Raw genomic sequence first — 13,389 nt, 5'->3', positions numbered from 1 at the left:
AATCCGTTTGCAGTTGACGTGGAAAACGCACCTACCAACCTCCAAATGGAGCTGATTGAACTCCAGTGTAGTGACACGCTGAAGTCAAAGTATGATGCTGTGGGTGCCGCACAGTTTCCACATTTCATCCCTGACACAATGCCTCAGCTCCGCACCCAAGCTGCTTAGATGCTCTCCATGTTCGGCAGCACTTATCTATGTGAGCAACTGTTCTCCTCCATGATGATGACCAAAACATCTCACAGGAGTCGTCTGACAGATGAACACCTTTGCTCGATCCTGAGGATTTCCTCAGCTCAGAGCCTGAGCCCAGATATTGATGAACTAGCATCCAAGAAAAGATGCCAGGTATCTGGCTTGAACACAGAGTAGATCAGTGTGTAGCAAACTGAGCTACAATTAAAGTTGTCTTTATGCACTTTTTCTTGCTTGTTAAATTTAAATTTAAAGAAGGCTGCAAATAAAAAAAGAGGCATACGAATTTTATTTAAATTTTATTTAAGAAATGAATGCCATTGATGTTTTTTTTTTTTTTTAAATTCGATTTTGCATGTGTGCAATATTAAGTTATATCAAGCTTTGCTTGTTCCATATTGTTTGAACTTGTTTGGGCCCATTTTTTCAATAAATATCAATGTTAGCCCGCGACTTTGTCCAAGTTTTAAATTTTGGCCCACTGTATATTTGAGTTTGACACCCCTGGTCTAGAGGAGTGGAGGGACTCTGACCTAGTGGTTTGGGCCTTTTTCAAAGTAATAGTGAGGACAGTTAGCTTTAAGGGCAGTGACTGCAACATCCACCAATCAGGTTTCTCCATAGCGCCAACATAGAGAAAACAAACCTTCGTGGTCCTTATAGAAATGGATATTTCTCAAACCAAAAATGATTCGTATTTGATGGCACCTACAGCATTTTGCTGTTGTGTTGTCCGAAGCGGAAGATGATAGAAGTAAGGAACAGGAGAGAATAACATATAACCATAGAAATGTATTGTATTTCTTATGTAAAGGCAGAGTGCAGTGATGTGAGGTCCTCACAGAATGGAAAACCAGCAGATGTTGGGGAAATCTAGTTTAAAAATCACTAAAATAATTCATATGTACACACTGTGAAAAATGTGCATCTCCAAAATGCTTTTCTGTAAAACAGCGATTTTTAGCGATTCAGATGCTCCAATGTGTTTTTAAATGATTTATGTTTGTGAATTATTCAAAATGACCAGATCTGGACATAGATGGTTTTTCATTTGACAGCTGCATTTTACTCAACAGCTGTCCTATAGAAATCAGATTTTCACTGGTGTGTTTATACTCATTGTTTTCCTGACGCAACAAAACTAGCAGGTTTGGAAGGCTGCGGTGACCCTAACATAACAAACTGTGTGTAGTAGAAATAAACGAGGTAGCAGAAAATGCTAAATACACACATATCATCATTTTGCTGCTGCAAAATCAACACTGGCAGTTTGCAAGATTGGAATATTTCTTTACTTCCCCTTGCACACGTCTTTCATTTTTCTTCCCATCTCAGCGACTCCTGTGAGTTCATAATTATAATTATTTTCCATCTATGTGCCTTTGCCTGAGCGTCTCTCGATCTGACACCTGCTTTGCCTGAGGAGCCTGACGGGGTTGACTGGCTTCCTTTGGACTCACGTTTTCTTTTTTGTTTTTTCTGCACTTTTTGGCCATATTACCAATTTATGCTCCCTGTCTGTTCTGTGAATCGCGGGGGTTAAATCAACGCGGTGTGTGTGCTGCGTGTGATTCACCCACTGAGTGACTGAGGGGTCATCACTTCCAGCCTGTCAGAGGCTGCAGGGCCGCGCTACCTTGGCAGCCTGCAATTATCTCCACTAGCAGGCCCCTCTTTTTCTCTGTCGTTCTCTCCCTCGCGCTCTCTCGCTCAAATCGGATGATTACTGGATGTTAACATTGGAGATTAGGCTGCTGAAAGGGTGAGCACAGTGGGTGCTCTTTTGGGGGGGTGGGGGGAGGGGGTGCAGAGTTTTGCACCAAAAATAATGAATATACTGCAAAGGCTTTCCATAGACTCAGTGAGAGTGATGTGGAAAAAAGGGCTATACTGCAGAAATCTGCCTTCAAGCTAAATTTGACCAACAGTCATGACACATAAACTATAGTGGATGCTTGTGAGGCTTTGAGCACCGAGAGGAGAGAGAGAGGAGAGCTCTTACCGTGGTTGGATTTGGAGGTGTGCACAGGGGTGTAGTGGTTCTTGGATGAGGTTCTGACTGGTGTGTTGTCTTTGGGTGAGCCGTTCATCGCTGCGAAATTCTCACAGTCATACTGCGATATGGGGATGGGCCCCTGCTGCCTCAGGATGTCTGCAAGGGCCCTGGAAACCCGAAGAAACAACCACTGTTAAAAATGCACCAAAAAAGATGTACAGTTTGCGCATACCGTTTTTTTCTCTCTCAGAACAGCTGAACCGAGTTAAAAATCAAGTGATAGCACGTCTGTTTTCTGCATGCCGAATGGCTGCTAATTGTTAAGACACTGTTGTGCTATTATGGGTAATTCAGAGCTGCTCTATTTCTTCTTCTTTTTTTTTTTACGTCTGGGAACATGACGAATGTTCATTTGCAAGAGAAACAACATTGGATGTGTGAGTATCTCATCTAATTGGGTTGAATTTGAATGTTTTTCAGACCGCACCAGGTGCATATGGAAGGATGGAGCCCTCAAGGGGGGGGAGAGTGGAAGAGAGGAAGAAGCAATCATGATGAAAGAAAGTTCAAAAAGTGTTTGTTTGCTTTTTCTGGCATCACTTTTGAAAAGGGAAATCAAATTACTCTTGCAGCGCTGCAGCAGCTCAAAGCTTTTGTACAACAAATGTATCGCCAATGTAACCTTTGCTTTTAAATTAATATTTTAACTTCACCCCCCCCCCCCCCCCCCTTCCCCCACCTCTTCCTGTTCCTTATTGAATGTGCAGCGGTGCATGCATGTCACACGACCTTGATACAGCCTCAACGTTAACACTATCCATTATTCACAGTCTTAAGATTGCTCAAGTGTTGAATAATGCATCCAATAAAAAAAGCTATTCAATCTTGAGGAAATAATGTGTGTCAGCATTTGTTCACTGATGTGGGTACAGTCTACAACATGTGGTCCACTCATGTATGATAACTCTCATATGGCGAATCCCCAGGGGGAAGCGGGACCCAGCTGAGGAGGTGAGATGCAATCATTCCCTGTGCTACCCCATCGCTGCTAAACATTCTTGTCAAATCCCCACCTGAACACACCAGACAGCCATGTGCCGATGTGCAGAGGGTGGGGTGGAAGGCTAGGGCGGGGGTGCGTCATGAAGGGTGACGTTTGGCAGCTGCCCGCCTCGGCTTGGGTGCCTCACAAGCCAAATGCACGGGTTCTAGTTAGATTCGAACATGTGAGATGGCATTTTTATTGGTCGTTTAAACTGACAAACATCTGGTAGAAATCTCCCACTCCCACTCATAACATACACACACACACATAATCTTCACAAACACTACTACACTCCACTACAATCACTGTAATAGTTCTCTTCTGACTCCTCTGTAATTATTTTTGGCACGCACTTCTTTGGGATTTAACATCTGCTGTGAATCTGATGTGAAAGGTGCTCATCAGAGTGGCTTCAGATAACAATCTGTTCAGTCATTAAACGCCTCACCAGCCTGATTTCTACTTCATTATTTCTGATATACGGGGAAAAAACCTTTGACCTCAAGTTAAGATAAAAATATAATGTAACATATTGAAAACTATTGCATGTGACGTGACTTTGGGCCTGTCTGTGACGTGGGTCTTGACCTTTGACCCCCCCTGCAAGGGGACATGTCTGTCTGTCCAGCAATAGGCTATAGATATCTTTATTCTATCTCACTAAAGTGAAACCATTTGGCACAACACGATGAGCAGAGAGCACATTTCCATTCCAAGGGTTCATTGTCACACATGACGTCCTGTGCCCGCTCACCTGTGTATGTTCATCTCCTGAGGAGGCTCCGTGGCTTTGTCGTACGCAACTTTGGCCGACACTCCCAACACTATGATGAAGGCTATGATCCCACAGGTGATGTAGACCGCCGTGTTGGTCTGATCCATGCTGGGATCGTACGGATCGCCGGTCGGGATGGGAGACGGTGCGGCCGTCTGCACCCACACCGGCGTCTGGTAGTTATTGCAGGCTTTCTGATCCAGCCGGTCCTTCTTGTACTCGCAGCAGAAGCGCAGGTAGCACGTCCCGCAGCAGTACCGGTGGTCCGTGTTGTTGCACTCGAACATTTTGTCATACTGCCCGCTCACGTCGTAGTAGCCCAGGCAGGTGTCGTGGCTGCTGGCGGGCGCCGGCTGAGGCGTCTTCTGCGGGACGACCGTGGGGACCGCGGTGGCTTTGGGAACCTTCCTGGGCGCCTGCTTGGGCTTTTTACCGCCCGTAGCGGCGCTCAGCACGCTCAGCGGGTCCAGGTATATCAGCAGCAGCAAAAGGTGCCTTATCCCCATGGTCGTGTGAAGAACTCTTCGAGTCTTATGCTTTGGCTTCGAGACTTCAACTCTGTTTAAGCATGCAGGGGCTTTAGTCGTGCGCAAGTTTCGCCACCGAATCTTCCCCTGCTCGCTCGGTCTCCTGCGCCGCCGTCATGCTGAATACAAGTGTGCGCGGACGGTTGCCAAGGGCATTTCTCGGCAGTTATTATGCAGTGGACAAACTAAAGCCCATCGCGACCCGTCGGGAAGCGGCGGCGGGAGAGGACCATATCCTGACCGGGGGGGAGGCTGGCGGGTGCCCGGGGCTCTGCGCGCTCTCCCTCGGCTGCGTCGCTGTCCGAGGTGCTGATTCCTGGAGACCCAGGCGGTTCTGTTCAAGTTAGGCTGGAGAAACACGTCAAGACAAATGGGCTCATTAGGTATTATCCCCACGTCACAATCACGTCATTAATTAATTAGTAGGCTCCCACACGTCCCAATAACTTGACTCGTTCTAGTGGTGGAAAAAATGACTGTTTGAAGTCATTCTTGCAGTTTTGCACGATGCGTTCAACTTGGAGAGGTGACACCCACACAGCAGCCTACTGACAGACACAGAGCAGCACACCCTACCGCCGCTGTGCTCCACAGTGCACGCAGGACAGTTACTGTCAAATCAAATGCAAACGCAATTCAAATCTAACTTTATAAGATATTTTCTTTTCTTGGTCTATTCAAAGGGTGGGAGTGTGGAAAGACAGCCTACCTCAGTTAGAATACCCGCTGGGGAGCTGCTCTCTGTCTGGGTCTCCGAAAGTGAGGAGAATATCAGAGCTATGATTCTCTCTCTCTCTCTCTCTCTCTCTTCCTCTGTCTCTCTCTCTCCCTCCCAGTTTCTTCTCTCCTCCTTCTCGGCTTTCTCTCCCTCCCTCCGTCTCTTACATCACTTCAGTGCTGGCGTCAGAACTCAGCCAAGTCTCGGTAAATTGCAGCCCCCTCCTCCTCCTCCTCCTCCTCCTCCAAGCAAGCAAGCAAGCAAGCTTGGTTATTGGGCATTAACACTTCTAAATGAAATGGCTGCACACACCTCTGTCCGCAGAACACTCCTCTGCATCCTAACACAGTCACACAATCCCTCGACCTTTTGCTGGTGTCTCACTGCAGCTGTAAACAGGTGTGTGTTTTTTTTAGGATGAAACAGTAACTGGGGGTGCTGTCAGTGAATACAGTCTTTATTTCAGATAGAGTCGGTCACATTGCCCTGTAGCCCAGCCATGCCACCTGAGGGATCATGGAGAAGTGATGGGGCTAAATTAGCAGTGAAGAGTGTTTCAACACTGCTGCACTGACATGAACCAAAGCTATATAGCACACTCCTACACACAGCTCTGTCCTCGTTTAAAAAAAAAAAAAAAGCCTTTTATCCTTCTTCTGTGGCCATCAATATCCAGTGAAAGTCATGTATATATATATATATATGTATATACATATACATATCTGTAGGCCTTTCCAAATAAGAACTTTAACTAATTAACACCTTTAATCAGATGGGAGGACCAAATCAGCAGGGAGAGAGCTTGGTTATGATGAAAAACGGTTCTCAGTGCCACTTGGTTGGAGAGCACTGAGCTGTACTGCACACCATATTTGACTACCGCGGTGTCTTGTCATCAGCAGGTACAGGGAAGTGTGGAAGCTGCAGGATGAGGTGAGACCTTAAATCGCAGTTATCTGCCTCGGTTGGGAACAGTGTGATGAGAACACAGCACATTGTTTCTGGCAGGCGGGAGGTTGTAATGATGTGGGCCAAAGGAGCACTAGTGAGACATCTTATGGGAGGAATTAAGGTTTCTTCATTTACATGCAGATAACATGTGACGTGGGTGTGGATTGTAGACACTGAAGACATTGTTAGCGTGTGATTATGTCTGTGGGGTTTAATTTAACCTGCAATTTCAAATTAATTTTTATATTTTTGTATTTCGTATATCTTTATCTTTTGCCACATGTCCCTGACAGCGACTTACAATGGAAAGACTTAAGAACTAATGAGCAGCTTTAGCCTCAGACAACTAACAAACAGCGGAAAGAAGATTTGTGATGAACCTGTGTTCACAGCGATAAACGTGTGCCGTCCATACAGCCGCTTGTGTTCCAAACTTGCATGGAAAGCGAGTGGAAAAGAGGTGAATGCACAATAAGTCGTGGATGTTGTGCACAGTGAGCACTCAGCAGAGAGAGCTCCAAGTTCATTTTTGCACAGACGTTAAAGCTCGTCAGTTCTGCATCATCATCACTGAGACGCAGAAAATGTTGAGTCACAAAAGTGACATCGAGGTTGTTGCTATTTCTTTAAAGCTGCACCATTAAATATTTTTATACTAAACGACTGATCAGAGGACTAAAGTGGTCGCATGAAGTGATGAGAGATTCATCGCTCTGCAGCTCCCCTCAGCTTTGTGGAGTGTTTTAGCCCTTTTAAGCTATTTGTTCAGATTTTTTCCACCCTGTAACTCCACTCTTATAAACCTTGTTTCCAGCAGCATTTAGCGGTTAAAGACCCAGAAATTTCCCCACGAGAGTTGGTGGAGACCAAAACAGAGCTGAAACAGAGTGACCACTGGATTCATCGATACTAATGTTGCTCTGCATCTGCTGGATTCGTAGGCAGGCAACTTTTTGTCAACATGTTCATCAATGTTATAAGGTGACAACATGACAATATTGTCTTTTCAGCTCATTCCACGGCCCACAAGTGGCCAAAAAAAATCCCTTTATGCTGTCATAGCTATTGAAATTCCTTGCAGTGAGTTGAGTTCCATAAGAGCATATCAAAGGATGGTGGATTGTGCCTTGATTTAAAATCAAACATGTTTCACAGCTCATATTAAAGAGTGATTTAAGCTGCCCACTCTCTACATTTCTGTGGCCAGTATGTACAGTGCAACTACCCTGGACTGATTCCAGCCACTCTGCTCAATTTCAAATCATTGCTGAGTTGGAATGCGATCTGTGTATATGCTTGCCTCATAAGGTTACTAAAAGTATTTGAACTGGAAAGCCAGTACTCAGCAGGTCAGGAGGTGAGAACACACTAATTACGGCTCCTATGAGCCAGCTGTCCATGACGACCTGCCCTGTTCATTGCAAATAAGTGCAGACTCGCCACGATCTCGGTAATTACCACGGCCAAATCGGGGTTAAAATCAATCTTTAAATCGCGTAGTGTGTCCCCAGCGCGGACTAGCGGCCTAGTGTCGGCCAATCAGGACGCATCGACTCCACCTGTACAGAGTTAGTTGTCATGTTTGTTTAAAGATCAAGATTTCTTATTGATAACAAATCCAACAAAAAGTCCCAAAGCAAACAACGAATGTGTCGTCGTGTGTGTGTGTGTGTGTTCTGTGCGCATCCCAGCCTGATATATCTTCACCTTCTGTGCAATAGAGCTCTAGTGTTTTCAAAAAACTATTAACAAACACATCAATGAGTCACAATTATGTATTGATATATGATATGATATGTTCCTTCATTAGCATGAACACACACATTGTAATTTATTTTGGCTCAGTCTCTCCTATACGTGTCTATGGAATGCAACCAAATATGCATCAATCTGCTGAAAATAGTCCCTGACAAATGCACCATTTCTTCTTTTGTTGTTTGCCAAAACCTGCAGTGAACAGCTGCTTTAGAAAAGTACAGAAACTATATATTTACGAGCCCTTTTTAATCTTTTAAACCTACACCTGCAGTAAGAACCAGTGGGCTTGAAGTTAGGGTGGTGAAGTCAGAATTTCCTGGACATACTTGGGGGGGGGGGGGGGGGGGGGGGGGGGGGGGAGAAAATGATTATCACAGGACATTTAAGTTGTAAACTTCCTTTAAGTAAGTTTACCTTAAGTTGCCAGAATCCACCCCCATCAGCACTGCCTGTCAGAGGTTTGCAGGGACAGCCAGCGGTGCCAGATCAGATATCGCTGCTGCAGATGGAGGTCACAGAGCTGACCGCCGCCTCGCAATCATACGACATTGTTTATAAAACAGACAAATCTCAAACCCAAGAAGGACTTCTCTATAAGCTGAGAGCAGAAGACTTTTCCTGACTGTGGCACTTTCACTGCTGTCATCCTTCTGTCGCTAACCCTCCCTGCTTCCCCTCCGGAGGAAATACTGAAGGAAGGTGGAATGCCAGCTCTCATTAGAAAAGGGATTTCAAAAGCACCCTGACAGGAACAGTAGGGGGAAAAATGCTTTGCATAAGCATCTTTTTTTCACTATCACCAGTGGTGTGACTGGCAGCAGGTTAGGGTACCAAAAGATCCTAATTTAAAGTCTAAGCCTTTCCTATAAAACTTACAGTATCTCCTGAATGGCTTATACACCTTCAGCACATCAGGCTGGAGAAGATTTGTCCTTCAGGGGACTAAATTGAAAGACTTTTTGATCAGCATTTTTGTTTTGTTTTTTTCATTTAATACATATCAAATCAATCCATTCAGTGCAGGTTTTGCAGCCTGAGTGACATGCAGAGGAGGAAGAGGAAAAAGAGAGAGTGTGATGATATTTGTGTCTGAATCTCAAACCAACAACGCTGCTGATTGGGAGGCTGAGAAGCAGTTGCTTGGTAACCACGTTTTACGATGCCATCCTTGTTGTAATGAAAAATTTAAACTCACTACTGAACTATTCTCTGGGACTTTAACATGAGATATAGATGCGCTCTGAGACATATGGATCGGGGCTGGAAGCCGAGCATCGAAGAAAAGCACACAATGGTGCAAAATATACAAACTCACAGTAGGAATGCAGACCTTGCTCCTTCTCCATGAATCGTGTTAGTGGATCCCAAAATACATACATGGCCTAAAGCTTGCTCCATAAGCAGCCAAAAGATAGACAGATAGATAGAAGGTAATATCTGAGGCTTCTGCCTCTGTGTGCTGCAGTTTGTGACCGACTGGGATGACGTACCATTAATGTTTCAGATCCATTTCTGTTCCTGCAATAAACATGATTGAGGGTGCATCCTGCACGAAGCTGCATTTGGTGTTATTACTGCATCCCTTCTTTTTTTTTTTCTTATGCTTGTATCATTACTGGTGATATCATTGTATGAATCAATGGCTATTTTCTTATTCCAGCCAACTCCTCATGTTTACCCCTCCTTCTGATTTGGCCTCTATAAGCACGGTATAAACAATCCATAAAGGGTTTATGACTCAGTGTAATGTAGGCAAATACACAGACATTTGCAAAGCAAGACTTTTGGGGGAAAAGAAATGGCACATTCATCTTCTTCATGAGTACTAAAATGCGCACATTCTGCAGGTTTACTGCTGTAACTTTATTTGGAATTATGTTTTATGCCCAACATAATGAGTTATAAGTGTTAAAGAGGGGAGTTTTATTTGTTTCCCCAGTCTGTTCTATTCCATCCTATCCCTAATACAGTCAGACATTTCTAAGATTTGTTTATCGTCACGTTAAAGAGTGAGATTAACGGCACTGCAAAAATCTGTTAGCAAGGTTCTGCATTTCTGTTTGTGTAGTCATAAGTTAACAACTTCACAGTGACCAGCTGAGCAGAATAAAGGCTTTTTAACTGATTTTTTGAGTGCCTTAGATCCCTTTTTCCCTCTGTAATTTTAAGCTTGCAATTATGACCAGCCATGCAGAATAAAGGTTTTAGAAGTGCCTTGGATTTCTCTTTTTTCCACATGACCACAAAAAGACCCTTTTTTCATCCGGAAAGGCTCTGAAGTTCACAATCATTAGAGGCTGAGAAACACTTTAAGCTTCTTATTTGTTTATGAAATGACCCAGGATCAGCGCCATGCCCACTAGCTGCCCTGAGATGATGCAAATTACCTAAATGTGAAGGAAAACAGAAAGGCGGGCCGAGGAAAACCGGTTTTTCAGCCTACAAGACTTTGCTGTTACAGCACTGACAAAGCAATGAAGCGCGGCCCGACTGAGCCGGCCACCATTGTTCTTGACTCCTCTTGCTCTCTCTCCAGGGGCCGATCCTTTATACATGCCATGTTCTTCTGCCATTACCATGACCCAATTTCTTTTGAAAACTGTGTTTCCCAAATTGCAGAAAGAGCTGGGGCTGGTACAAGAGCTTTTAAGAGAAACTGTCCCCTTGAGTTTAACTATGCGTGCTGCTGAGTCCTACTCTGGAAAGTGCTATGTCAAGAATTTCTGATAATGCGCCTTTTTTCGCCCACAGGGCTACAAGTTTGAGCCATAGGGTTTGGGGGGTGGAGTGTCGACCAGGGCAGAGAATTAAAGCCCAGGCAGAAAGGACGAGATGAGGAGGTGTTGCTCGTGTCATGTATCTCTGCTTTAGCCTCGTATGCTGCCAATAAAAGTAAATGATGCACACGCTCTTCCTCTCTGTGTTGGTGTGCTAATGCCAAATGAAACCAACGGAATGCATTACATCACTTTTGCGAATACTAAAACATTTTAACCCTGTCGATATTTCTCTTGGCTTTTAGCCGTTTGCCAGCTGCCTCCTCAGGATGAATAGCGGGTCAGGTTTGGAGTAATGGCACTTGCCAGCACGCTGTCATCACTTCCCATAACTGTCTTGTTAGTCTAAAATCCTGTCCCCGCTCCCGTCCCTGGCACCAGTTCTGGCACGATATAATGTCTCACTAATTTACAGCCAGACTTACAACTGAGTGAGCCTGTTTGATGTTCAGTGTTGGCTTTTGATCAGGGCTATATATTCAGAGAGCTCAGTGGCTGGGGTTATAAATGATTATTACTGTGGTGCTGCTTTGTACAATGTAATGAATGGGAGTTGATGGCGTAGTGTGCGCCTGGGGAACGGTCCCCTCATATAGGAATTGGAAGTTCTCTTTCTAAATGTAATCAGTTACAGATTATTATAATTTGCCACAACTGTCTGGGATATTCCAAATCTACACTGTAAAAGATATGAACTTTTTTTTTTTTTAAAGCTGCACCAAGAAATATTTTCATACTAACACAGAGTCAAATGACGATGTGTAATGTGAAAGACGTTGCTTGTAGTGACAGAACTTCAGGGAATTATCACCAAACACAAAGCACAGAACTTTTTTTTTTTTTTTTTTCCATCTTTCAGTTTTCAGCTCATTGCTGTGGTTTTTCAGCCAAACAACTCCACTTTCATTAACCTCATTTCCTGATGCAGAAGGTGCAGCTGTTTTTAGCTAAAAAAAACCAAAAACTTTTCCAGTACTAAAGAAGTTAGCTGGTAAATATAGTGGAGCATTTAGCAGCATTTGGCAGCAAGAAAACATATATTTTACACAGGACCAAATGTGAGGCACACATTTGTTTTGGTCTGAGATGCTGAAAAATGAAATAGAGAACCTTTAAATGAACATGCTAATCGTAAACTGTAGTAAATGTGATTTAAAATCTTAAGGATTACAGCTGTATCGGCACTGTCTAATGAAACTAGCAACTGAGACTCTAAAATCTTGTCAGTATTTCTCTTTTATTTAGTATCGATCGGCTTTTCTAGGAGACGCCGTCTAGCGGTCATTAGAAGAAATGCGTCTTAGCAGAACTTTTAGCATATTTCACTCCTCTCCTCACAGACGAAGCTGGACTGATCGACATGAGATCTCGTCGCTCTCTTGCTTTCTCACTCACTTTGTATCCTCCCATTAATAGTTTGGTATTGTGGGAACTCCCGCTCCCACATGGAAGCATCAGCGTGCGAAGCAGACTTATAAATGGATAATTCATTCCCATTAAGAAACTGCACTGACAAAAAAAAAAAAAGCTCTGCAGCATCTTGTTCAAAGCATCTGTGATCTTGTTTTTCCACAGTAAGTAATGGTTTACAGCTGGGGGTTTTGATCAGATTAATGTGATCCCATTTCATGTCATCAGTTACTCATTCACCTTTCTCTCATGTTTCAGTGCAGCACCAGAGTCACGTGACACACAGGGGCTTTAAAACCAGACAAAATATAAAATTATGCATCAAAATTGCTCTTTCTTTCTTTCTCAACTCCTTAAATAACAATAACCTGAGCTTGCAGTATATGTCAGGGAACAAACATCTTTAACCACAAACAAGGCCATCACATCTGAGATGACATTTGTCGATTCAGCTCCAGCTGAGCCTCGGGAAACTTAAACGCTCCCCCTCACTCCTGAGGAGACACTTAAACTAGAGTTAAACATTAATGTGCAATCATTTATACACCGTGTGGTCTCACATGCCTCCTTACATTACGACACAGCGCGTTCCTCCCCGAGCAGGTCACCATTACGCGTTTCACCAATTAGTTGTGCAGCCATCAGTTAACGCAGCGAACGCGCTGGGAAGTCACCTGGCAGAGAGCTGCTCTACCAAAGTTATGGGAAACGCAGTGAGCCCCCCCCCCCCGCAAATCATGTCAATGCCTCCCAGAGGACGGCTTTTCCAGATGCCTCTGTTTTCCTCTTCACTGATGCGCTGCTGCATGTGTGGGCGTGTGAGCGTGTGTATGTGTGTGAGTGCGCATATCATAACTCAAGTGTGTACGTGTGAAAGTGGGTCACAGCTGCCAAAATAAGATAAAGCAGGGGCTTTCCTCGAACCAACAATCAACCTCGTCCTTCCCTCGCCCTCATCCACTCCGGTTTCTAACCACATGGTCTTTCCCGTGGAATAATAAATAAGCAGTCATACTGATGTGCGTCTTTCCTTCTATCTTCCATAGGCCCTTCAACTGGCCCTCCATTTCTCTTTGATATCTGCTCAGTCTCTCAAAGCTTGTTTCCCAGGTTGGTCTTATCTTTGTTGTTGAGGAAAATCCATTTAGGGTCTTGCATTTTCAATTTCTGCGCCGATCGTTGGGGCTGAGAATATTCTCTGAATATTCCACGACGTGCCTTTGTCTTCAAACACACC

The 13,389-nt window shown here is 44.2% G+C and overlaps 1 protein-coding gene across 1 annotated transcript in view; it reads right to left on the bottom strand.

Annotated features, from left to right (window-relative positions):
* The window catches only part of shisa6 (shisa family member 6), a 57,688-nt gene extending 53,171 nt beyond the window's left edge, over positions 1 to 4,517 (bottom strand). Inside the window, exons 1-2 of the mRNA XM_070851616.1 lie at positions 3,991 to 4,517; positions 2,198 to 2,358 (exon numbers count right to left, since the gene is read on the bottom strand). Of these exons, the coding sequence (XP_070707717.1) occupies positions 2,198 to 2,358; positions 3,991 to 4,517 (688 nt within the window). The remainder of the gene's footprint in view (positions 1 to 2,197; positions 2,359 to 3,990) is intronic.
* Between the last annotated feature and the right edge of the window lie 8,872 nt (positions 4,518 to 13,389).

Source organism: Pempheris klunzingeri, chromosome 20, assembly GCF_042242105.1.
Source record: "Pempheris klunzingeri isolate RE-2024b chromosome 20, fPemKlu1.hap1, whole genome shotgun sequence".
Classification (NCBI taxonomy): domain Eukaryota; kingdom Metazoa; phylum Chordata; class Actinopteri; order Acropomatiformes; family Pempheridae; genus Pempheris; species Pempheris klunzingeri.
Note: the sequence above shows the minus strand (reverse complement) of the source record. Positions and strands in the feature narration are given on the sequence as shown.